The sequence below is a fragment of the Thamnophis elegans genome, chromosome 1 (genome assembly GCF_009769535.1).
Source record: "Thamnophis elegans isolate rThaEle1 chromosome 1, rThaEle1.pri, whole genome shotgun sequence".
Lineage (NCBI taxonomy): Eukaryota > Metazoa > Chordata > Lepidosauria > Squamata > Colubridae > Thamnophis > Thamnophis elegans.
In genome coordinates, this window is record NC_045541.1 from 98,678,941 (window position 1) to 98,701,810 (window position 22,870).

Sequence of the window (22,870 nt, forward strand, 5' to 3'; positions counted from 1 at the left end):
GTTTGTAAAAAAAAAATCACGTGCATGTTGTGTTTTTACATCTTTGAACAATATGGATACTCCTCAACTTACGACTACAATTGGGAAAAGAATTTCTGTTGCTAAGCAAGGCAGCTGTCAAACGAGTCACACTTAATTTTTCAACTTTATTGTGGTTCTTAAGCGAATCTCTGCAGTTGTTTAAGTGAATCACATGGTCATTAAGTGAATCTGGCTTCTCCCATTGATTTTGCTTTCTGGAGCTCACTGGGAAGGTCACAGGTGGCAATCACATAATCCCAGGATGCTGTAAATATCGTAAACACAGTCTGGTTGATAAGTACTCAAAGTTTGATCACATGAGTGTGAGAATGATGCAACTGTCATAAATGTATGGACCAATAGTAAGTCACTTTTTTCAGGGTTGTAATTTAGAACAGTCACAAAATGAATGGTTGTAAATCGAGGACTACCTGTAATGTTGGCATAGCTTCATGGCATAGCAATGGTCATGACATTGCTAGTAGCAGTGAGTCTCTTATTGAATGGGCTTCCAATCAGTTAACAGGACTTTCTCTGCCTTCAGGGGCTTTTCAAAAAACGATATGGGGAAATTGTGGCAGAGAAGCCATTCGGCTGGCAGAAGGACCCTGTTTCTTTACGAGATGGGTGGCAAATTTAATAAATAAATGAAACTCACAGAAACTGTGACCTTTGGTAAATATTCTGTAAACATGTAAAAAAGAAAGCTCTATCTGAAATGAACTAAAACAGAACTGATACATAACTGCATGTTTCATGTTTACAGAATGTCTACTTTGGCCCAAATTTGCCTAGTCATTAATAGATGTTTCCTCAATAGTGTTTACCTATAAAACTTTTAACTTCCATACTTGAAGAGAAAATTAAAAGTGATGCTTGAATCACCTCTCTTATCTTTCACCTCTTTAGTATCGTTCTATAAATCATCGTGTGGACTCTAACTCCTTGTGGCTTTATCGGTGGTATTATTCAGAAGTTTGTCAATGGTGAGAACTCCCCCACCCTCAATGATGTTCTGTTTCTTTGAGTAGATCAGCTGCTTTTTCTAATCCCACAAATCCTTACTGCTGCTTCTAGTTTTCAGTATTTTAGTTTTTTGCTAATTGCTTCTCTGTCAAAGACTTTTAAAAAATATGAGCCGTTTCTGTGAGGACAGAGTTGAGCTGCAGGCTTTAGTGGTCTAGATCAGGGATCGGCAACCTTAAACACTCAAAGAGCCACAAATATCCTAACCGGAAGCTCTCCTTTCAATTCTGCAGCCGACTGGAAGTCTGGTTTCCCCCACCATAGAGTCTTCTCCTAGCGCGGTGTCCTTTTCCCTCTTCCTGTACTAACTGAAAGCCCTATCAAATGTGGAGCTGACTGGCAACAGGGAGCCACAGCAGAGGGATGAAAGAGCCCCATGCGGTTCCAGAGCCGTGGGTTACTGACCCCCGGTCTAGATAATAGGACAAGACAATAGATTTCCTGATGCTTTGCTGGCAACTCTAGCTGGCATCTTCAGGTGATCTGTTGCCACAGGCAGATGAGCAACAATTGGCTGAGCCTTTATTAAACGTGATGAGGCTTTTGCCAACTGAATTATATTTTTCCATGAAACAATGTTTTAGAAAACACATATTCCTTTATCACTTTATGACATGAAACATTTTGGAAAATGAACTTTTGGCCTTTTCTCTTCCTTAATTGCCACACGTTGCCTGAGAGACCGCCTCCTGCTGATCACCTCCCACAGACCGATTAGATCTCACAGGTTAGGTCTTCTCCGGATTCCATATGCCAGCCAATGTCGGCTGGCGACTCCCCGGGGGAGAGCCTTCTCTGTCGCAGCTCCAGCCCTCTGGAACGACCTCCCCGTGGAGATCCGGACCCTTACTACCCTCCTGGCCTTCCGCAAAGCCTTTAAGTCCTGGCTGCTCCAGCAGGCAGGGGGGCTTTCGAAATATCCAGCCCCACGGAAACTGTGACTGTCGTGTATTTTAAAGTGTTGTTTTGTTTATTTATCCACTTCCCTTGTTTATTGTAAGCCGCCCGGAGTCCTTTGGGAGTGGGCGGCATACAAGACCAATAAACATCAACATCAACATCAGACACGTGTACTTTCTTTCTCTTTCAGGGTTTTGATTCTCACCATTACACTAATTCTGGCTCTTGCTTTCATTGAAGCACCTTCTTCATTTACTGTCACATCAGATGTGCGGTATCGCTCAGAAGCTTGGAAGCCTCCTTGTGGCCTGACTGAAAGCATTGAATTGCTTTGCTTCCTTGTCTTTATGGTAGACGTCTCTGTGAAGGTTAGTGAGCTCTGAGATAAATGTCATATCATGCCTTGGATAACTTTGCCTGATTTTCAACCTTTTTAAGGGAAAGTTGGTGAGAAGATAGCAAATGCCCACTTTCAAAGCTTGCTTGAGAAGGCTTTGAATGCTACTCAGACAGCATTGATTGAACTTGTGGGTGGCCTTTGGAGAGCCCTCCTGGGTTCTCTCAGCAGATTTCAATATCTTTCTGAGCCAGGCTTGAAGAAAAGAGTGGGGAACAATCATTGTTCAATGTTCTTCCTTCAACACTGGTTCCACTCGGTATTATTGAAGGAGGGGAAAGATGTAGCCCAGTGATAGTCAACCTGGTTCCCTACCGCCCACTAGTGGGCGTTCCAGCTTTCATGGTGGGCAGGTTTTGTCCGATATTGAAGCACTTTCTTTTTTAAAATTTAATTGACTTTCCTACTTTATAAATCACCATTACTGTGGAACCGGTGGGCGGTTAGAAAATTTTACTACTAACAGAGATATAAAAGTGGGTGGTAGGTATAAAAACGTTGACTACCCCTGATGTAGCCTGAGGTGCCTTCTCTATAAAGTGTTTTTCTCCTCACCCATTCTGCAAGGAACCACTAGGGTACATATGAGGATGATTTATAATTAGGCATAAAATGTAGTTTTATATGTCAACCTCTGGCTGGACAAACAATGCTTTCAGTGTGCTTCCTCAGTTTCTGGAGGCTGTGAGAGTCTGGATGGGGAAGTCTATGATTCAACTCTGGCAGGATAGAAAGGGTTTAGGACCTCCTAGATCTGGAAATGTTCCACCTTTAACTCTTGCTGGTATTCCTTTTAAATACACCATATATCTTTGCATTGTAGTCCTTTGCAAAATATTTAATGTGGGTTGATGCTGAAAGATGGATGCATCACAAATTGCAGTGTCTCTTTGGCACCCTCTGTGGGCTGTTACAGCTGAGTAAACAATGACTGTATCCAGAAACCACCCAGTCACCCATCATTACCTTTCTTCTGAAATACAAAAAAAAGGGAGTATATCAGGATAGATTTGCTCCTTTTGCTTCTCTGGGACTTCTTGGTAGGTATAAGGATGATTATGATACAAATATCCTCTTATTTCTATGCAGTTTACCAGGGTTCCAAAGTGTGGTTTCAAAGATATTATTTCAGTCATTGCAAATTAATTCTCCCAGATGTGATGGATTATTGGTTTTAAAATGTAAGTTAGCAGCCTAGGTTGATTGAGAGTTGTAATCTTAAAAGAATCCAAGTTTGGAAAAGGTTACCAAGTTTGGAAAAGGTTACACTAAAGTCTCTGTGCCTGTTTGCAGCTCCAAAAATGAAATCTCAAGAAAAGTTGATTTTTGAAAGTTTAAATTAGAGGCATATTATCTGAGAACTCTCAGCCATTCGGTGAGTTCCAAATCCTGGGTTTAATCCCCAGAACTGCTCTGAAAGATGCTGCAAAATTGTAATCTTTCTTGTAAGGGAAAGATACAAGGTTAAATGTTTAGAAAGAAACCATAACAATTGCAATTAATTTAAATGCAATTTTTACACTTAAATTAAATATAGGTTTTGTTTCATCTTTTAAGCACTCCTTTTTGGAGGATAGCCCATGGCATGTTGCTCAGAAGCCCAAGTATAATGCTTGGTGAGAATATAGATGTCATACTTCATCCCATAAATGTATACCAAATAGATCAAAGCATTCTGTCTTTAGGGACTGGGATTGGGAACATAGTCTCCAAAACTACCACATGATCAGATCTTCCATTTTCTTAATAGCTGGTTTGACTATTTACCAAAATATTATGAAAATTAGTTGGATCCTTTTGCTTATGAACAGTAACCTAACTAATATTCAGATATGTTGATTCACTAGAGCTACTTAATTGGATGGGAAGAATTTCGGAAAACCAAGTGGTTAATGGCCTACATCCTGGTCCTGCTCATCTCCCTTATAGACTGGAGCATTTCATTGAGTTCTTCCTGTCATGAAGTAAGGCGTGTGGATGCTTGGATGAATGTCAGGGAGGTAGGGAATCTATGGATTCAGAGATGGCCCATGACCATTTCGATATGGGATTGGGACAAATAAAACACTAATGCTGCTTGATTATACACCTGCTATCGTCAGTCTGTATTCTGTGTTTACATATGAAAAACCTAGAACTAGCATGACCTTGGTCTGAATTCTGTAATAAATATGTATGATGATAATTGCAACAGCAGTAACAAATAATATGATCCTTTTAATTTTGTCCTTCCCCTAAGAAGCTCAGAATGATATATGTGATTGTATCTTCCACAATTATTTTATCCTCCTTATGCTGCTGCAAGATAAGTTTAGATTCGTTACTGAGGACTATCCAAGGAACATCGTTGATCTCCCAGGCTGAAGTATTTTAATTGTTAAACCACACTGAAAACATATGGATGACTGAGCGAGGAGAAAATGGATAAAAAATTGTGCTAATTCTCATGAAGGGAAAGGTGGTGATTTTAAGCAACCAGTAAATGATATCATTTAGGGAAGAAGCAAGTAGACCCTGTAACAAAATTTTGCAATGTCAGACTATCAGTCAGTCTTCTGGGTCACTGTTCCAATCATGGTATTCTGTTCTCTCCTTCCATTGTTTATGCTGTATCCTCACAGCAATTTTTCCAACATACTCCAGTACACCTGTCTCCAAGCTGTACCAATACTATATGCTTGATAGCTACATCTGCCTTAGCTTGGCATGTGGAGGGCCACAGAAGATGCATATCCTATGAAATTTGTCAGGATAGTTAAAAAATGTTAAACGTATCTAGTAAATGATACGCTAATAACTTAGTTAAAACAGTCAACCACACTAACTTATGTACAGAGCAATAGCTCTTTATACAGAAAGCAGATTTTCATTTCGATGGGCTCGTTCGTCTGCTTTTTAAGATAATTTTATTATGCAGTAGTTTTTAGGACTCGACAAATCTTGATTTTGACTTAGGAGGGTCACAAGTGAAAATTAATTCTGCAAAGGGTTTCTCCCTAATTCTTACTGTGCAATAGAGAGATCTGGATGAGGCTTTGCCACTTGATTAATGAAGTTTGATGCTTTTCTTTTGTCCATTTGTTAGTGAAATGACTGCATTGGGTGAAAGATCGTGGGTTTTATTTGAATTTGTGGTAATTGCAGTCATACATAATGATAGTTGAATTAATGGCAGAATTAATTTAAAGGTGTTGTTCTGGTTTTGTGGTCATTCCTAAATGTTTTCCTTTTTTAGAACCTGAGGATAAGACGTATCCTTCGACCTTTCTTCCTTCTCCAGAATTCTTCAATGATGAAAAAAACACTAAAAAGCATCAAGAGAACATTGCCAGAAATTACAAGGTATGTAACAATATGTAATGCTTGCTAGAGATAAGCCAAATTTATATTTTGGTAGTAGAATATTTGGGCAACATTTATCATTGCAATAATTGAGCACTTTTCCAGAAGTAAAACACCACAAACACTTATTATTCTGGAAAATTTCCTTCAGGAAAACTCCAAAAGCTGATGAATTTGGGTAGTTTGGGGAAAAGCCAAATGATCTACTGGTCCCTCAAATATTCCAGTGTTGTGGCCCGCTAGCGTCCAGTGGAGCTGGCAGCAGAGACGGACAATGAGGAGATTGGGGAGGCGCATGGGCCAATCCTGGGGCTGAGGAAAGCTCAGACGAGGGCTCTGCATTGGAGGCAGAGAGGGAGCTAGACAGCAGTGAGGCAGAGGAACAGCTGGAGCCTGTTCCCAGTGTGCACATGCGCAGAGCTGCCAGAAGACAAGAACAACTAAGAAAGCAGGGTCGATTTAGGAATAAAGCTGCACCTTGGAGGTGATTGGCCCTTTCCATAGGAAACAAAAGATTAGTGAATGGAGAGTGGGCTTTTGCAGGAAACAATTTGTTCATTCAGTTGTTTCAAGAGTGGAATGTTTTGTTTGTGGCAATAAGAGACTCCGTGCCAAGATTTGCTTGCCCTGCATTTGGAAAGTAGTTATCTGGCCCCTCTCCAAACGAGATAAGTTTCATGTTGATAAATATTCCCCTGAAAGCCTTGCTGACTGTGAATGCAAGGAATTCACAGTCGTGTAAATACAAGAGGTTTTGCTGGGACCAAGACTCCGCTTTTTGCTTTTTAAGGAAGCCTGAGTCAGAACATGGACCTTCAAAACACACATCCCTAGTATTTGCCAGTTTCTAATAAATACATTCTTTCACATTATACTAACATTTGAGAAAGAAAACAACGGAAAGCTGAATACATTTTGGTGGGAACCAGTGCTGGAATAATGAAGATGCTGCAAAGAGCAGCAGTGATGACGTTCTCCTGTTCAGCTGGTAGTAAGATTTCCGCAGCTGAGACTTTGATGATCCAGTCTGCTCTCACGAGTGAAAAATTCTTCATTGCCATTTGAAGATGCTCACTAAAGTAGTGTTACCTCTTTCTTAGTTTTAGATGCATTTGGCTTATTTTCTTCATTTGACACATTTTCTTCTATATATATATATAAAACTTCTGACTGTTGTCTTTGGCATCTCTTTCCCTGCGTATGTCTTGTGTTGTGATGAAGGAATAATGTTGCATTATATTTTCTCCCTAATAGTGTTATGCTGCTCTTAGCTGTTCACCTGTTTCTCTTTACCATGTTTGGCATGCTGCTGTTTGCTCGGACAAAAGTAAGTAACACATGTAATGAAATCTTGGTTCTTTGTATAGGACAAAACAGTTGCTTATATATAAATATAAATGTATAAAAAGAGGTATAATTTTTTTTAAATAAATATTTTTTCCCTGAAATGTAAATTCTCCCATGTCATGTGTTAGGCATAACATTATGATAAATCTGGGCAACTTTTTTCCCCTTGCTCATCATTTTACTTGATAATTATTCATACCATTGTCACATTGTCAGTAAAATTACAAGACACGATTCTTTCCTGCATCTTACATTCCCTGGTAGAGCAGAAATAAAGAACTTCTGCATTTTCTGTGAAGGGCAATTTCATAGCTGAGATCTGCCAGCTTTTCCTTGTCATTTTCCTGAACATTTTCTGAATTCTTTCTAGAAAGTTGTGGATAAGATATTAATCCCCTTCTGTAATTTTTCACCATTCTCGTCTCTGCTTTTGCCGCTCTGTTTTCCCCTTAATTTTTGCATTCGTTAAGGTTGCATGTCAAGATTCCTTCATGATCATAGGGAGCCATTTTTTAAAATTCACTTTATTGAAAACTACCAGGGAATTGTGTGAGAAAAATGATACATTTCAATCCTGCTGTCTAATAACATTGTGTTCAAAGCAGGGGTGAAATCCAGCAGGTACTGACAGGTTCTGGAGAACCGGTAGCGGAAATTTTGAGTAGTTCGGAGAACTGGTAGCGGAAATTTTGAGTAGTTCGGAGAACCAGCAAATGCCACCTCTGCCTGGTCCCAGAGTGGGGTGGGAATGGAGATTTTGCAGTATCCTTCCCCTGCCATGCCCACCAAGCCATGCCCACCAAGGCACATCGCGCCCACCAAACCATGCCCACTGGTATTAAAATTTTTTTACTGGTAGTAAAAAATTTGAATTTAACCACTGGTTCAAAGACTTTCCTGAATAAAGTGAAGATAAAATCATCTCATACAGACAGTTCAGGTCCCATTAAGCAGGTTAGGATTCTACAAAGCAATGGCCTCTGACCTTTTGCTTTGCTATATTTTCTTCTCCCTCTCCCTCACTCCCACTGTGTGTGTGGTTTTTTTATTTTATTTTGTTCCTGCACATTCTGTGTCAATTCTCATCAAGTATACTCAGAGCTGACCATGCACGAGCAACAAACCTGGATAAAAATAGGCTTTTTTGCTACAGAAGACAGAATTTGAAATCAGTTGGTTGGGCCAAAGTAGTGCATAATTCTTTCCTTACATGCCTTTCAATCACTCCCCTCTTTTGCATTTGCATTCCACTTAGTCTCATGAAGGAAAAAATAAAATTTGTTGGATTATCTGGAATTGCCATTTGCAATGCTTTCGTTTTATATGATTGAGTTTCCAATATTAATGTGGTAGAGAAGGAACAGGTTCCAAATTGCAAACATAATGTCAACATAGAATGTGTTATGTGGATATAGCTTGTTTTGACTGGAAAACAAGTTACTAAAATGAAGTACTGTCTGAGACCAGATGTATCATGTCCTACATTTCTTTTTTCTCCAGTATAAATAGTGTTTTTTGTATTTGGATATTGAAATACCTGTCTGCCTGAAGCAACTGCAAGAGAAGTAATTGGGTTGATTACCTTCGGCTGTATAAACTAGATTGCTTTCAGACATTAAACAAAATATGTATTTGGTACTTGATTGGATTGAATGGGTGGCCAAAGGTCACAGTGCATAGCTCTTAAATGCCTTTGATTGGTTACTCTGTTTGCTAATAATTTGGATCTCTATGGTTAGGATGCCCAACAGGATAAAGAGTGGCAAGGATATTTTCATAATTTGACAGATTCATTGACTTCATTGCTGGTACTGTTGACAACTGCGAACAATCCAGATGGTAAGGATCCTTTTCCAAAAATATTTTCCTCTTCCTTCTTATATTGTAGCTAACCTCAGAGATTCTATATTCTTTAGGGACATTTTACTCCTCCCCCGCCGACGGAAAAGTGTATATAAATGACTTTGCTTTCTCTCATTTGCTGATCCAGTTTCCATAAAAACATTTAATAATTAATGTGCGGAATTCATTATCACAAGAACTAGTGATAGTAACTAAGCTTGAGGGTGTTCAAAGGGTCTACCAAGAGCTGCTGTCTTACTTCTGATTTGGGGGTAGAATTTATATATATTTTTTACGTAGATTTAAAGACTGCCTGATTCCCAAGAATCTCTCCGTATATTAGTTTTTCCCTTCTTTTTGGCATTTCTGAGATATTTTTTGGCAGATGAAGATAAGACTTGGCATGATCAAACGGGCCTTTGTAATCTATTGCGTAGCTTCTAACTCAAACCAGGAATTGCAGACCCTCATTTGCGTTAGCTAGCGATGAGTTCCTGGGTAATAGTTCCTGAAATGAGTTTCACTGTTAAAAGCTACATAGGTTTCTGTTTAAGGATTGGTAGCACATTATTACCTTAAACGTGACATTTCTTAAACCTGATTTATTTGTTTTTTTAACTATTTGACAGTGATGATTCCTGCGTATTCTAGGAATCGAGCATATTGCATCTTCTTTATACTCTTCACTGTAATAGGTAAGTTGATCCTTTCTTTGAATAGAAGACCCACAGAAGCCATGCAGTGTAAACTCATTCTTTTCCATGTGATGGTAATTGCAGAATGTGCATAAAAATGAATAGCTAAATGGAGGTGTGACTGAAGATATAAGGGAAAGACTATAAAGGCAACCAAAGGACTATCTTTCTGGTTGCTAGTGAATTCTGCTCTTAAGCTTTGAGAGCTACAGTCTGCTTAAGCAGGGAAGGAAGCCTTCACTAGTTTTATTGGAAACTTATAAATAGCAATAGCACTTAGACTTATATACTGCTTCACAGTGCTTTACAGCCCTCTTTAAGTGATTTACAGAGTCAGCATATTGCGCCCAACAGTCTGAGTCCCCATTTTACTGATGTCAAAAGGATGGAAGGCTGAGTCAACTTTGAACCTGGTGAGATTTGAACTGCTGAACTACTGGCAATCAGCAGTCAGCAAAAGTAGCCTGCAGTACTGAACTCTAACAACTGTGCCACCACAGCTCCTAAATGCAGCTTATAAGCTTCCCTAGGAAATGCATCAGAGGAGAACTTGTGTCCTAGCAGGCTGTAATCAGGACAGGAAGCCATGGAAAAGAAATTTGAAATACAACTAATCCTGAGCTTCTGTAGAGAAGCTGTAAGTAGTTGATTCTGGACTAGGGGAATTCACAGTAGACATTTCCATCACACGCCCGGAGTCTGTTGAGATGTTCAGAATGTTTGCAGAAAATTAGGGATTCCGTCTTGTCCAGGATGGTGGTCCAGAGAAAAGGCTGTAGAGAAGCAAACATATTAATTGGTAATGTTTTATGAGAAAGTTTTCAAGACACTGTAGAGCTAACATGTGTCTGTATAACACAATCCTGTGACATTTATCTAGTTTGTTTTCAATGTAATTGGTGATTCATACTTCCCATTACTGCATGGTTCTCCTAATAATTTATGAGGGTTGCATTTGCTCTTCCAGAGGCAATTTACTGTCACTATATTTTGTATTACAAGTACCGTATTTATCGGCGTATAACACGCAGTTTTAAAACTAAAATTGCAAGCTTAAACCCTGCCTGCGTGTTATACGCCGATACTCCGGGTGGCAGAAGCCCGGGACCCAGTCAAATTCGCTGCGCAAGGTGAAACGGCCGGCAGCAGCCCTGCTCTCCTGCTGCGGCTTCTGTTTCAATAGGGAAGAAAACTTCCTTTCGCTTCCCGGGCTTCTGCCGCCCGGCAGAAGCCCCGGGACCCAGTCAAATTCGGGAAGCGAAAGGAAGTTTTCTTCCCTACTGAAACAGAAGCCGCAGCAGGAGAGCGAGGCCAGCGTCCGTTTCAGTCGCTTCCCTTCTCCGTCTTGATTGCTGGAAGCAGTAACAAACGGCGCGTCCGCTCCGCATCGCCCTGACAACCACCCCAGCCGGCGGCTGCCAGGCCTCGCTGGAGTCAATTGCAAAGCTGCGTTCAGCGCTTTGAGGACCTGAGGCATCTTGGGAAATGTAGTTCCCTATCAGAAAGAATGGAGTAGCTGCGAATTTGTAACAACATAATATAACTTGGTGCTTCGCAGGTTACGAAAATCTCGTTTGATTTGCACACTGTTTTTTAAAAGTTAGATAAAGAAATTATGCTGTGAAAGCGACTAGATAGCCCCCCTCCCCTTCCTGTGTGTGAGAAAGGGAAGGAGAGGAAGGAAGGAGGGAGGGGGGAGGAAAAGAAGAAGGGAGGGGGGGAGAAGATGGAAGGAGAAAAGATGGATGGAAGGAGAAAGAATGGAAGGAGAAGGAGGAAGATGGAAGAAGAAAGGAAGAAAAAGAAGAAGGGAGGGAGAAGGAAGGAGGTAGGAAGAAAAGGGGAAGAGAGGGAAAGAGCAGAAAGACAAAGAGGATGAAGTTGATAGGCAAGAGGAAGGGGGAAGGAAGGGAAAAAAGAGGGAGAGAGTGAAGATGAGGAAGAGGTTTTTGGTTTTCCAAAAAGCAGTGATTCTGATTAAGTTTTTTTGCTCAAAGAGGTGTTTTTTCATTTCATATTTGCCTTTTAAGAGGAGTTAATGTTATAATTCATGTTCTAATGTTATAAATTTTAATCCAACATTAAGTTCTGAGCTTCCAAGTCATTTATTTTTAATGAAAAAAAATTTTACTCAAATTTTTGTGTTAAAATGGGGGGTGCGTGTTATACGCCGGTGCGTGTTATACGCCGATAAATACGGTAAGTAAGCAAGGATCATACCATAATTGCTCAAGTATTCTCTTTAAGTTGTGTGTTCAGATTGGGTAGAAAGTAAAGATTGAGTAAGTGCTTTGTTTTAGTTTTCAGGAAGAAAACAAACAAAACTTTACTGTTGCCTAAAAAAAAAAAGACAATTTCATATTTTTACAGGAAACTTATTTTTGATGAACTTGTTGACAGCAATAATATACAATCAGTTTCGGGGATATCTTTTGGTAAGTGATGTTTAACAAATGTTACAATTTATCATGGTTTAAAAATGCTAAATTAGAGTTCAGACTACTGAATAGGAAATTGTAGTGTTTGATGTCATGGCCACTGGAATAGCAATAACACTTAGACTTATACATTGCTTTATGGTGCTCCACAGCCCTCTCTAAGCAGTTTACAGAGTCAGCATGTTGCCCCCAACAATCTGGGTCCTTATTTTACCCACCTTGGAAGAATGGAAGGCTGCAGTGGTGGGTTGCAGGTGGTATGCCCAGGTACGAGCATACCGGTACCTGCCGGGAGCACCGGGTACCATTCCGGTATGGTGTTCTGGAGGGCCCACCCACCTACTCGCCCTCCTTACCTGTATTTGAGCTCTTTGGCACTTCCGCGCATAGAGCGTACAGCGCCTGTTTGACACTCCCCCAAGCAGCTGGAGCATCACGGAGGCATCGCAGAACATCGCAGGAGGTAAGGACGCATGCGCGCGTGCTGCATGCGTTCATGTGGCGGATGCTGGGCCCCGTTTCACCGTACTGGCTGCAATGAGATCCGGAACCAACCACTGGAAGGCTGTGTCAAATTTGAGCCTAGTGAGGTTTGAACTGCCAAATTGCAGGGAGCTGGCAGTCAGCAGAATTAGCCTGCAGTACTGCATTCTAACCACTGTGTCATCATGGCTCTCACCATGAAATGGTATAGATACAATTGAGACCTTACAAACATCATATTCTTGAACTTGAACTTCTGCTATGGAGGAAAATGCTGTCCCTATGTCAACATTGTGACCATGATTTATGAATTTGAATGCCTGCACAGACTAGTGGTTATCCTATTGTGATGATGATTGTGACCTACTTCTTGTGTGAAAGGAATTTTACCCTTAAATAGGTACAATTATAATTATACAATTATATAAATGGGTACAAATATAATCACTAAAATGGTGAACGGGCATTTTTCAGCAAGATATTTGCTCATTCCATAATTCTGGTATTGTAATTACAATCCTGAAAGGATAGGATTAGATTAGATTTTTCAAATGTCCAGCATGTATCTTTTCCAAAGTTCTTTTTATATGACATGATTTCCCCAATGAGGTGACGTTTCTCCTACTTGATTTCTAGCTCTATTTCTAGACAGCCTCTGTTTCTAGTCTTCTCAGATTATAGAAACAAGAATTAATATAATATCCATTGCATAAACAAAATGTAATCAACATGTAGTGAAAAATTAACAAAAAGTGTAATGATATGAGCTTATATAGATTTCAACATAATATAGAAATCAACATTGATATTTTGTTAGCTGGAACATTTCATCTGAACATATGAATTTGTTAGAAATTCTGTTTTATTATATAGAAATGGTAGCAGAGGATTATATAGCCATAAAGATTGATAGCAGAGGACGGTTACATAGCCATACAGATCAAATAAAGTATATAGTGTATGGTCACCTTAGGACTTGCTTAACAGTTTCAACTATTACAGAAAACTCTTTAGAACAAAACGAACCATAGATGCAAACTAAACACTGCCACCTACTGGCTGAATAACTCTGTAGTTGTTGCAATACAAAATACATTCTAACATGTACTTCAACAGAATTACATTCAGTGAAAACCTATATAAACACGCATAAAAAGAGTTTCCTCTACAAGGCTTGTCTTAACTATGTCATTCACATTGGCCCTTTGAATTACGGTTATATTTCCTCATTATTTGAAATAAGACTGATAGGTTTCCTTTCTGTATGCAATACAATATTTTCTTCAACTTCCAGGTTGTTTTTTTTAAATATTGGATAAACTTTGGTTAATGGAAACAAGTTAATTTTTCATTAATCACTGTGCTGATACTATATTGGTGATATTTCCAGTATATGGACGGAACATTTTCCCTTGAATAGGAATAGTGCTAAACATTTTTCCATGTTTTAATCTGTCACACAGTTTACATGTCCTTCCTTTGCTTTTCATTAGCCTCTATTAGTTGTTGAGTGTGGGTCTTTGGGTATCACAAAAAGGGGGAATGGAGCCACCTGTGGTATCTATCTTTGGCTCTGCAGTATGTCAGAAGGTGACTTCTTTTTCTGAGATTCATATTCATAATTCCTTTGAATTGATATTGAGAAATTTAGGAAGTATATAGTTGGATAATACTAATTTCCTTTCTAGCCATCCTGATTTTGTACTTCTGGCAAAACTAAGATTCATATCTTTCGATTTTAATAATTGCTACGTCAAAACATTCTGTAACTTTATATTTCATAGTAATGGCCCAGTGGTGGGTTTCAAAATTTTTTGGAACCTCTTCTGTAGGTGTGGCCTGCTTTCCGGGTCCACTGGTGGAACCTCTTCTAACCGGTTCGGTAGATTTGACGAACTGGTTCTACCGAATAGGTGCGAACTGGTAGGATCCCACCTCTGTAATGGCCTATATAAATATCTGTTGGACTAATTGTCTGTATCTTTCTTCTGTTAATTTCAATAGGCTTTCTTTTCATATATTTTTCTAGAAATCGGTTCAGTCATCGCTTTTCCGGAGACGCTTGGGAATCCGGGCTGCCTTTGAAGTTCTTTGTTGTTTGAAAGATACTGAGATCAATAAAAATATGTAAGTGAAAGACACCTTAAAGAACTGGTGGAAAATTAGTTTACTTTATTGATTAGCCCTGGGGCCATATCAAAGTGCAGAGTTCCAGGCACAAATTATTACTAAAATCTGATAAAAACAATTTAAAGTGGAATTGGATAAAATACAATTTAAAATGAAATTGGAATAAAATACAATAATTTAATATATAGAGAAATAAAATGTTATAAAATTATATTTTGGTGTCACCCCAATCAGTCCCATATATGCCTATGCCAGCTGAACCCTTTTGTTCATGTGCTGTGCTATGCTGTGTTAAATTCAAATTAGTAATTGTGAATCATTATGCACAAGATATATTTGTGTGAAGGATGAACAGCAGAAGGTTTATGTGGTTTATGCTTTCCTAGTTTTGAGTGTCCACTTTCCCATATATTCTGCTTTTGGTTTCCTAGCTTGAGTGTCCAATCTGAAGCTCTTCTTCAAGTCCTCAAGAAAGTGAAAATGGATTCCTATTGCAAAGAAGGAATAATTAGGGTAGGACATCATTTTTACTTAAGTATGTATTACTTTAGTTTGTTTTAAAGATACTGTTTTTACCGACCCATGAAATCTGTATGATACATACCTGTTTCTGTCCCATGTGCAGAAGCTTGAATCTTGTCCGCCAGGAGGACTGTCGGCTATTCAGTTTCAGACACTTTTTGATGAACTTGACAAGCATAAGGTTAAAGAGGTATGAGACTAGCTATTGTTGATGTGATTTATATAAACTTGTGAGCTCTAAATACTTAAATCGGTCTAGATATGTAATGAAGTTGAAAAACAGTTCTTGGCGATATCAAGAAATTGGACATATTTTATAGTGGTACCCGCCGTGCTTTTAAGTATGCTTAAAACATGCTTAAGCATGTTTTTAAAAGTGCCTTGAAGACTCACATTTTTCTATTGGCTATTCCTAGCTACTGCTTTTACATACTATTTCTCTTCTCATTGTTGTAAAACCACTTTGAAATTCTGTACAATAGAAAATGGGAGAATGGGGCAAAACTCAGTTAACAAATGTCTCACTTAGCAACATAAATTTTGGGTTCAATTATGGTCGTAAGTCGAGAACTACCAGTAGTGCTTTCAATAGACATTACTCAGGCATATGCATCAAGCTGATGGAATAGATTTTCAGACAATATCCAAAGGCCATATTTTCTTAAAGGTATCCTGTAAAAATAGTTCCTGATAGACTTTTTTATTCTGCTTTCTTTTCAGCGTCCTCCCAAACCAGATTATCAGTCACCCTTCTTACAACGAGTTCAGTTTATCTTTGGTCACCACTATTTTGGATATTTAGGAAACGTGGTAGCACTAGCAAATATTTCCTGTGTATGCGTAAGTATATGATGCCATTCGAAGTAGCGTTTTCTCTTTGTTACGAAAGTTCTTTCCATATTGTATGTAAGAAAAATACCGTACTTAGGAAAAGTATTTAAAGTTATTAAGAAATCTCTAATCATTTTAGGTAAGTTAGTTTCATCTGATCCACAGAGGAATATAGGAGGCCTAGATTAAAGTTCCAGCATCCTGCTATGGTTTACACCACAAGCAGAAGCAATAGCAATAGCAATAGACTTCAGCTAGTGCAGAACGCAGCCGCGCGAGTGATCGCGGGTGCACCCCGATTCACCCGCATTACACCTATCCTCCGCGAGCTGCGCTGGCTACCTGTCGATCTCCGGATGCGCTTCAAGGTGCTATTGATCACCCATAAAGCCCTACATGGCAGTGGATCTGGATACTTGAGAGACCGCCTTCTGCCAATTACCTCCCTACGACCTATAAGATCTCATAGGTTAGGCCTCCTCCGCATTCCATCGGCCAGCCAATGTCGGCTGGCAACCACAAGGAGGAGGGCCTTCTCAGCAGCGGCCCCGACCCTTTGGAACGAGCTCCCCGTAGAGATTCGTACCCTCTCCACCGTCCAGGCCTTCCGCACAGCCTTGAAGAACTGGCTCACCCGTCAGGCCTGGGGATAAGGACCATTACCCCGCCCGAATGTTGTATGCATGTTGCTTATTATTTTATTATGTGTTGTCGTCTTAGTGCTGTATTCCCCCCTCCCTGGTTTTCTGTGAGCCGCCCTGAGTCCCCTCGGGGAAAAGGGCGGCCTACAAATAAAATCAATTCAATTCAATAAAATCAATTCAATAGCAGTTAGACTTATATACCGCTTCATAGGGCTTTCAGCCCTCTCTAAGCGGTTTACAGAGTCAGCATATCGCCCCCAACAATCCGCGTCCTCATTTCACCCACCTCGGAAGGATGGAAGGCTGAGTCAACCTTGAGCCGGTGAGATTAGAACCGCTGAACTGCAGATAACAGTCAGCTGAAGTGGCCTGCAGTACTGCACCCTAACCACTGCGCCACCTCGGCTCCTTGAAGATTGAAACAATGATCTGAAGCCATATCAGATAACTTATAAAAACAATTATAATCAATACATTGCTTATCTGTTCTCATTTGTTACAAATAGCTAAGGGTTGGCCTGATGTCTTTATTTTATTTTTGCAACTGTGTGAGATAAATTAGTTTGAGGCTATGCAACTGCCCTGCTGTATCTTAAAACCTAGATTTCCCTAATCATGGTCAGATATTTTATCCAATGGCTTTGCTGATATTCATGTTTGCAATTGTATATAAGCAAGACCTTGTGGGGGTAGCCTAGCACTGTGTTCCTGAATGTTATAGGCCTGATAGTTTTCTATAAGACATTGTGCCCTTAGATTATTTGAGGAGTCAAATAAAAGGCAGTTCAGTGACTAGTTAATATAGGATTGGTGGGATTAGCTTAGAAAACCTTCTGGAGAGTTGATTGGCATGCAGATGTAATAACTTTGTATCTAACAAATAGTAGTTAGTTGGTTGACTAATATTTTCCCTAGACTGTAATTTTTCATGGCTACTTTATATGTTCTAGATCAGGGGTGTCAAACTCACGGCCTGCAGGCCGGAAGCGTCACGTGCTGCCCGCCCACCCCACCTTAGTGAAAGGGGGGGAAAGTCCTGATACGTCACGTGACGACGACGTGATGACGTGAGTTTGATAGCCCTGTTCTAGATGTACCACTTATAATGTACTACAATTATTTTGCCTCTGATAACCTGTGAACATTTTCCTTTCCAGGGAATCATGGTAATAGATGCAGATAAGCCACCTGCTCTGCGAGATGACTTTTTTTTAGGGGTAAGACCATCTATTCCTATGAGACCCTGTTCTTGTTAGTCTCTAAAAGTTCTGATTTTAATTGCACTCATTCTCTCTTTTTTCAAGGTTACAAACTGTTTCTTTATTTTGTACTATCTTCTGGAAATATTGCTGAAATTAGTGGCCTTAGGAATAAAAAGATATTTATCCTATCCAAGCAACATCTTTGATGGACTTTTGACTTTGGTTCTGATGGTAAGTGTCATGGAATTGTTTCCATTCTGCTTTTACATAATAGTGTTTCCAGAAGAGTTTTCAAGAAGTGCTTTTTTTTGGGGGGGGGGGAGCGCATAAAGATATTCTTTTGAGCTTTATGAAAACCTCTTTATTGCTTCTGAGGCCATGTTTCCTTTTTTCTAAGTGGCTGTGTATGTCATTCTTTGTATGTGTGCAAATAGCAGTAGCACTTAGGCGTATATACCACTTCACAGTGCTTTAGAGACCCCCAACAATCTGGTTCCTCATTTTACCAACCTCAAAAGGATGGAAGGCTGGATCAACCTTGAGCTGGTGAGAATTGAATTGCCAAACTGCAGGCAGTCAGCAGAAATAGCCTGCAGTACTGCATTCTAACCACTATGTCACCACGGCTCTTAAATAAGAGAGTTGGAGGTGTGCATGTATGTGCGTCTAGGTATATATGTATATATATAGTATGCACATATATGCCTGTGAGGATAGGTAGATGTGAATCAACTCACTCTTCAAATGAGATGGTTGATAGGAAATTAACTGTATTTAGTACTCATTGATTGAATGATAATTAATTTTATATTTTGCCTAGCATTGCCCTTATAATTTCATTTCAGGCTAGGATGCATGCATGTAGACTTTTTTTTTTTAACCCTGCTAATTTTGTGGAAGGGGAAGGGTGTGAGGTTCATCTTAAATTCAGAATTGTCTTCCTTTTGAATTAACAACTTCTTATTGAGTTTTTTATTGTTCATTCCCCTTTCCTATGTTATACTTGAATAATATTAATTTCTAATGAATGGATCTGACCCAATGATGTACAAATGGGCTTCTTAATCTCTTCTTCCTCGCATCCTTCTCCCCCCCCTCCATCTTTTCCCAGCTCTTGAACAATTTTGAGGGTCATTGCAGAGGCTACTGAGATAGGAAATCATTTGGCTAGCTTTGCTTGTTTTTGCTGATAGATGAACATGTTATACCCCAATCAGTTATAATTTTTTATTTTTTACTTCTTCTCTTCTCAAAGGTTTTGGAGGTTTCCACATTTGCTGTATATGGGTTTCCTCATCCAGGCTGGTATGTGTCCTTAGTAAGCAATGTTTGGTTGCTTTGGAATTGGTTTCTGCAGCAGTGTTTCTAGTAACAGCTGATTATGTTCTGTTGAAATATTGGAATGGAAAAATTCAAAAGCAGAAGTTCTTACATTGTGCAAAATGACCTTTTTTCTGACTGATTCAATCTTTTGGAAGTATTTTAAAAGGGTGTGAATACAAGCTCTATGTTTCTACAGAGAAAAGACTACAATATTGGGATTTTGCCACACAGCATTTATATTGTATGCCTCGGTAGGGAAACCTTATAAAAAGGAGTTAAAAAAATAAAAAGTTGTATAGACCTATCAGATCACAACACCTTTAAAACTGTTGCAAATATGTGTAAACTTCATCCTATTATATTTAACCTTGAAATAATGACAACAAAATCTTTCAAGGATGGAGACTAATGGTTAAGATTCAGGCTATTTTATATGGACGTGGTTTTTTCTTTTTTCAACATCTGGCATGGCTAAAATTATGTTTTGGTTGATTGAAAGAGCAACCGCTTTTAATGTTGCGGGTGCTCCCCTCTGTCCCCCCCTCGCAAATCTCTTTTTCTGTTTTCCTAGGAGACCTGAAATGTTGGGCTTGCTGTCTCTATGGGACATGGTTCGTCTAGCAAATATGCTGATTGTGTTCAGATTTTTACGGATCATCCCAAACATTACAGTAATTCCATTTTTTGGGGGGGTGTAGATTTTAAGTTTGCTTTTCTCTCTTAGAATGCCAAAAAAATAAACACGCAAATTATTCTTTTCTCCACCCCACCCCCCACCCCACCTCCAAAGTTCATGTCTTTAGTTGCCAGTACACTGCTGGATCTAGTGAAAAACATAAGAACCTTTGCAGGAATTTTGGTGGTAAGTAAAAAAACAACAACAAGATTGATTTGTGCCTCTTTGTTTATTCTGTCAAGTATGAAATAATTTTTCTCAAGAAACATTGGCAATTTGTGGAAAGGGATGTTGGCGACCCTGTTGTTTCAATAAATAAATCAAATAGGTTTTTTTTTTTTTAAAAAAAATAGGGGCTGCCCATCCACTCTAACTTTCTATCTCTTTTTTTCTGTCTAACACTGGACTTGACCAAGGACACAGTACACAGATGATAATAGCTTTATCTGGATGGGACTCCCCTAGGTTTATAGGCATAAATCTATTGTTAAAAAAAAATTAAAGAAGACATAGACTAAAAATGAGCTGTGAACTTCCAGGATTTATGGGATACTAAGAGCAGCTGACTAATGGAAAACTAACTTGTCAGCTAACGAGACTGTAATCTGTACCAATATATACCTAGTTTTTTTTTGTGTGTGTGGGGGGGAATGAATGAGAGGCATACTTCGAACCTAAAAAATACTTCCCCAAGAAAGAGGATATTTCTAGATGCAGGGATATTTTCACAGATAAATGATGCCTTTTATATTTTCCACATTTCCTTTCTCTCTTGTATTCCTGTTAAAGTATTCAGGCAATGAGCTCCAAATGTAAGCTGCCATGTAGGACATCATCAGAAGACATTATAGTGGGAGGGTTACAGGGATACCCATGAGGCCTGTTTAGGGCGCGTCAAATTTCTCAATGTTCAGTTTCCAATCCTCAGGAGTACTCAAAAGTTGTGAATACCTTGGGGATTGTAAAGATGTTTTGGTTACTTTAATTTATATGTGCTTGGTAAGTAACTACATAAATATAGCTTTTAACACTTTGTTTCATGCTGGTTGGAGTCTTTAATTGTGTTGCTTTTAAGGAACAGTGTTTTGCACAGTGAGGATAAATTGAGTCCTGCAGAGTTAATATAGACTAAGGGCAGACTAGGTGTCAGTGGAGAAGCAAAGCTATCCTTGCAAGCCTTCCTTAGATTTCAGGAGTACTTCAGGAATGGACAAAAATATTTTGTGATTTAAAAAAAAAAAGAAATTAAAGAAGGAAAATGCTTATTGATATTTAGACAAGGTTTGGGAACCAGAGAAATTAAAGGACAAGATCCCGATAACTTATAAACATTTCAAAACATCCAATCCTAGGGTGCTGTTTGCTTTTAAGGTTTTTTAAAAAATTATTTTGAATGGAAAAGTTTGGGGAAGGAGGAATTTCCCCCGAGTCTTATTTATTTGCTCTCACCAAGACATTCAGCTATGAAAAAGGTAGGAGCCATGTAAGAATTGTTGAAATTCTCCATGTACCAAATTATTCATACAGCATATGGTATTTGTCGGGTGGGTTTCAACCGGTTTGCGGCGGTCCCCGCGAACCGGTTGGTCGGCGAACCCGGAAGTAAGTAACTTCCGGGAACGGCGAAGGGCCCACCCACCCGCCCGCCCATGCTCCTTACTTGGTTTTGACGAGTTCTGTGCTTCCACGCATGCGCAGGACGCATACAGCGCCTGCGCAATCCTCCAGGAGCAGCTGGAGCATCGCACAGACGCTAGTACGCATGCGTGCACTGCGCGCGTGCACGAGGACGCCGCCGGCCCCGTTCCAACTGAACCGGTTGGAACGGGGCGAGAAACCCACCCCTGGTATTTGTGTATGTGTGTGTGTGTGTGTATGTTTGCATGCACACCTTTGGAACAGTCTTAGATCCTAGCAACTACTGTACTGGAGAGGTCTCTGTAGTTCGCAACATTTTTGGAAGTGGTTTGTCATTGCTTCTGTTGTTGAGGAGAGAGTGACTGATCCAAAATCACCCATCTGGCTTTGTGACTAAGGCAGAACTATAATTCACAGTCTCCTGATTTCCAGCTTGGTGTCTTTAATCACTATACCCACAGACAGACTGACACTCTGTTTTCAGCTCTCATTTTCTCAAAAGAAAAAAACTAATAATTAAAGTATAAGCAGTCCTCAACTTAAGACCATAATTGGGATTGGAATTTCCATTATAAGCCAGAACAGTCATAAAGTGTGTGACAGGACCTGTGTCAGCATTCCAAATATCATGCAGAATTAAGTCAGAGTCTAAGGCAAAGCTATCCTTAAAGTTCCAATTTAATAAAACAGACATGTTGGCAACCATCTGTGGAATCCCAATTCTGAACACTTCCTGGGATACCACCCAGTTGAAAGTTCATGATCTTATCCCCATACCCATAAATCCATCACATGGTCCAATCTTCTTCGCCCATGCTGGCATCTCCACCCAGCTGGTTCCGGTCAGGTGTAGCGGTGCGGAGAGAAAAGTTGACCTTGGGCTTCTAGAAAAGAATGACAACAACACATTCCACAATTCTACTCCTTTCCATTCCCCCCTCCCAACTACTACACTAATGAAACAGCATAGTGAAATAATAGAAAGTGTGGCAGGCCAAAGATCCTAAAAGGAACATAACTACAGGCCTGACAACCTGGTTTTCCAGCCATTTTATCACAGTTGTTAAGTAAATCATTGTGGTCATTAAGTGATTCATGCATTTGTTAAATGAATCCAGTTCCCCCAATTGAGTTTTGTTTGCCAGAAGCTCGCTGGGAAGGTTGCAAGTCACAATCACGTGGCCTCAAAATCCTGCGACTGACATTAATGAGAGCCAGTAGCCAAGACCCACATTGCGATCACATGATTGCAGGGATGTTGCAACCGTCATTGCAACATCTCTGCAACAGGTCCATGTAGTTTAATTTGGAACTAGTAGTTTACCAGAATGTTTTCTTTTACTTAGTCATGTGTATGGATGTGGGATTTCCTGTCTCTCATCCAAGTACTTTTAATATTCTGGGATTAGTAAA

At 39.6% G+C, this 22,870-nt stretch overlaps 1 protein-coding gene across 2 annotated transcripts in view; it reads left to right on the top strand.

Annotated features, from left to right (window-relative positions):
• Positions 1-22,870, top strand: part of TPCN2 (two pore segment channel 2) — a 39,878-nt gene that overhangs the window by 5,878 nt on the left and 11,130 nt on the right. For both annotated transcript variants that reach the window (XM_032226599.1, XM_032226608.1), the window contains 17 exons: positions 931-1,007; positions 2,138-2,315; positions 4,192-4,308; positions 5,580-5,686; positions 6,941-7,013; positions 8,773-8,872; positions 9,505-9,570; positions 11,941-12,005; positions 14,521-14,618; positions 15,053-15,134; positions 15,247-15,333; positions 15,864-15,983; positions 17,776-17,835; positions 17,923-18,051; positions 19,076-19,125; positions 19,715-19,814; positions 19,934-20,005. In XM_032226599.1, the coding sequence (XP_032082490.1) occupies positions 931-1,007; positions 2,138-2,315; positions 4,192-4,308; positions 5,580-5,686; positions 6,941-7,013; positions 8,773-8,872; positions 9,505-9,570; positions 11,941-12,005; positions 14,521-14,618; positions 15,053-15,134; positions 15,247-15,333; positions 15,864-15,983; positions 17,776-17,835; positions 17,923-18,051; positions 19,076-19,125; positions 19,715-19,814; positions 19,934-20,005 (1,581 nt within the window). The remainder of the gene's footprint in view (positions 1-930; positions 1,008-2,137; positions 2,316-4,191; positions 4,309-5,579; positions 5,687-6,940; positions 7,014-8,772; positions 8,873-9,504; positions 9,571-11,940; positions 12,006-14,520; positions 14,619-15,052; positions 15,135-15,246; positions 15,334-15,863; positions 15,984-17,775; positions 17,836-17,922; positions 18,052-19,075; positions 19,126-19,714; positions 19,815-19,933; positions 20,006-22,870) is intronic.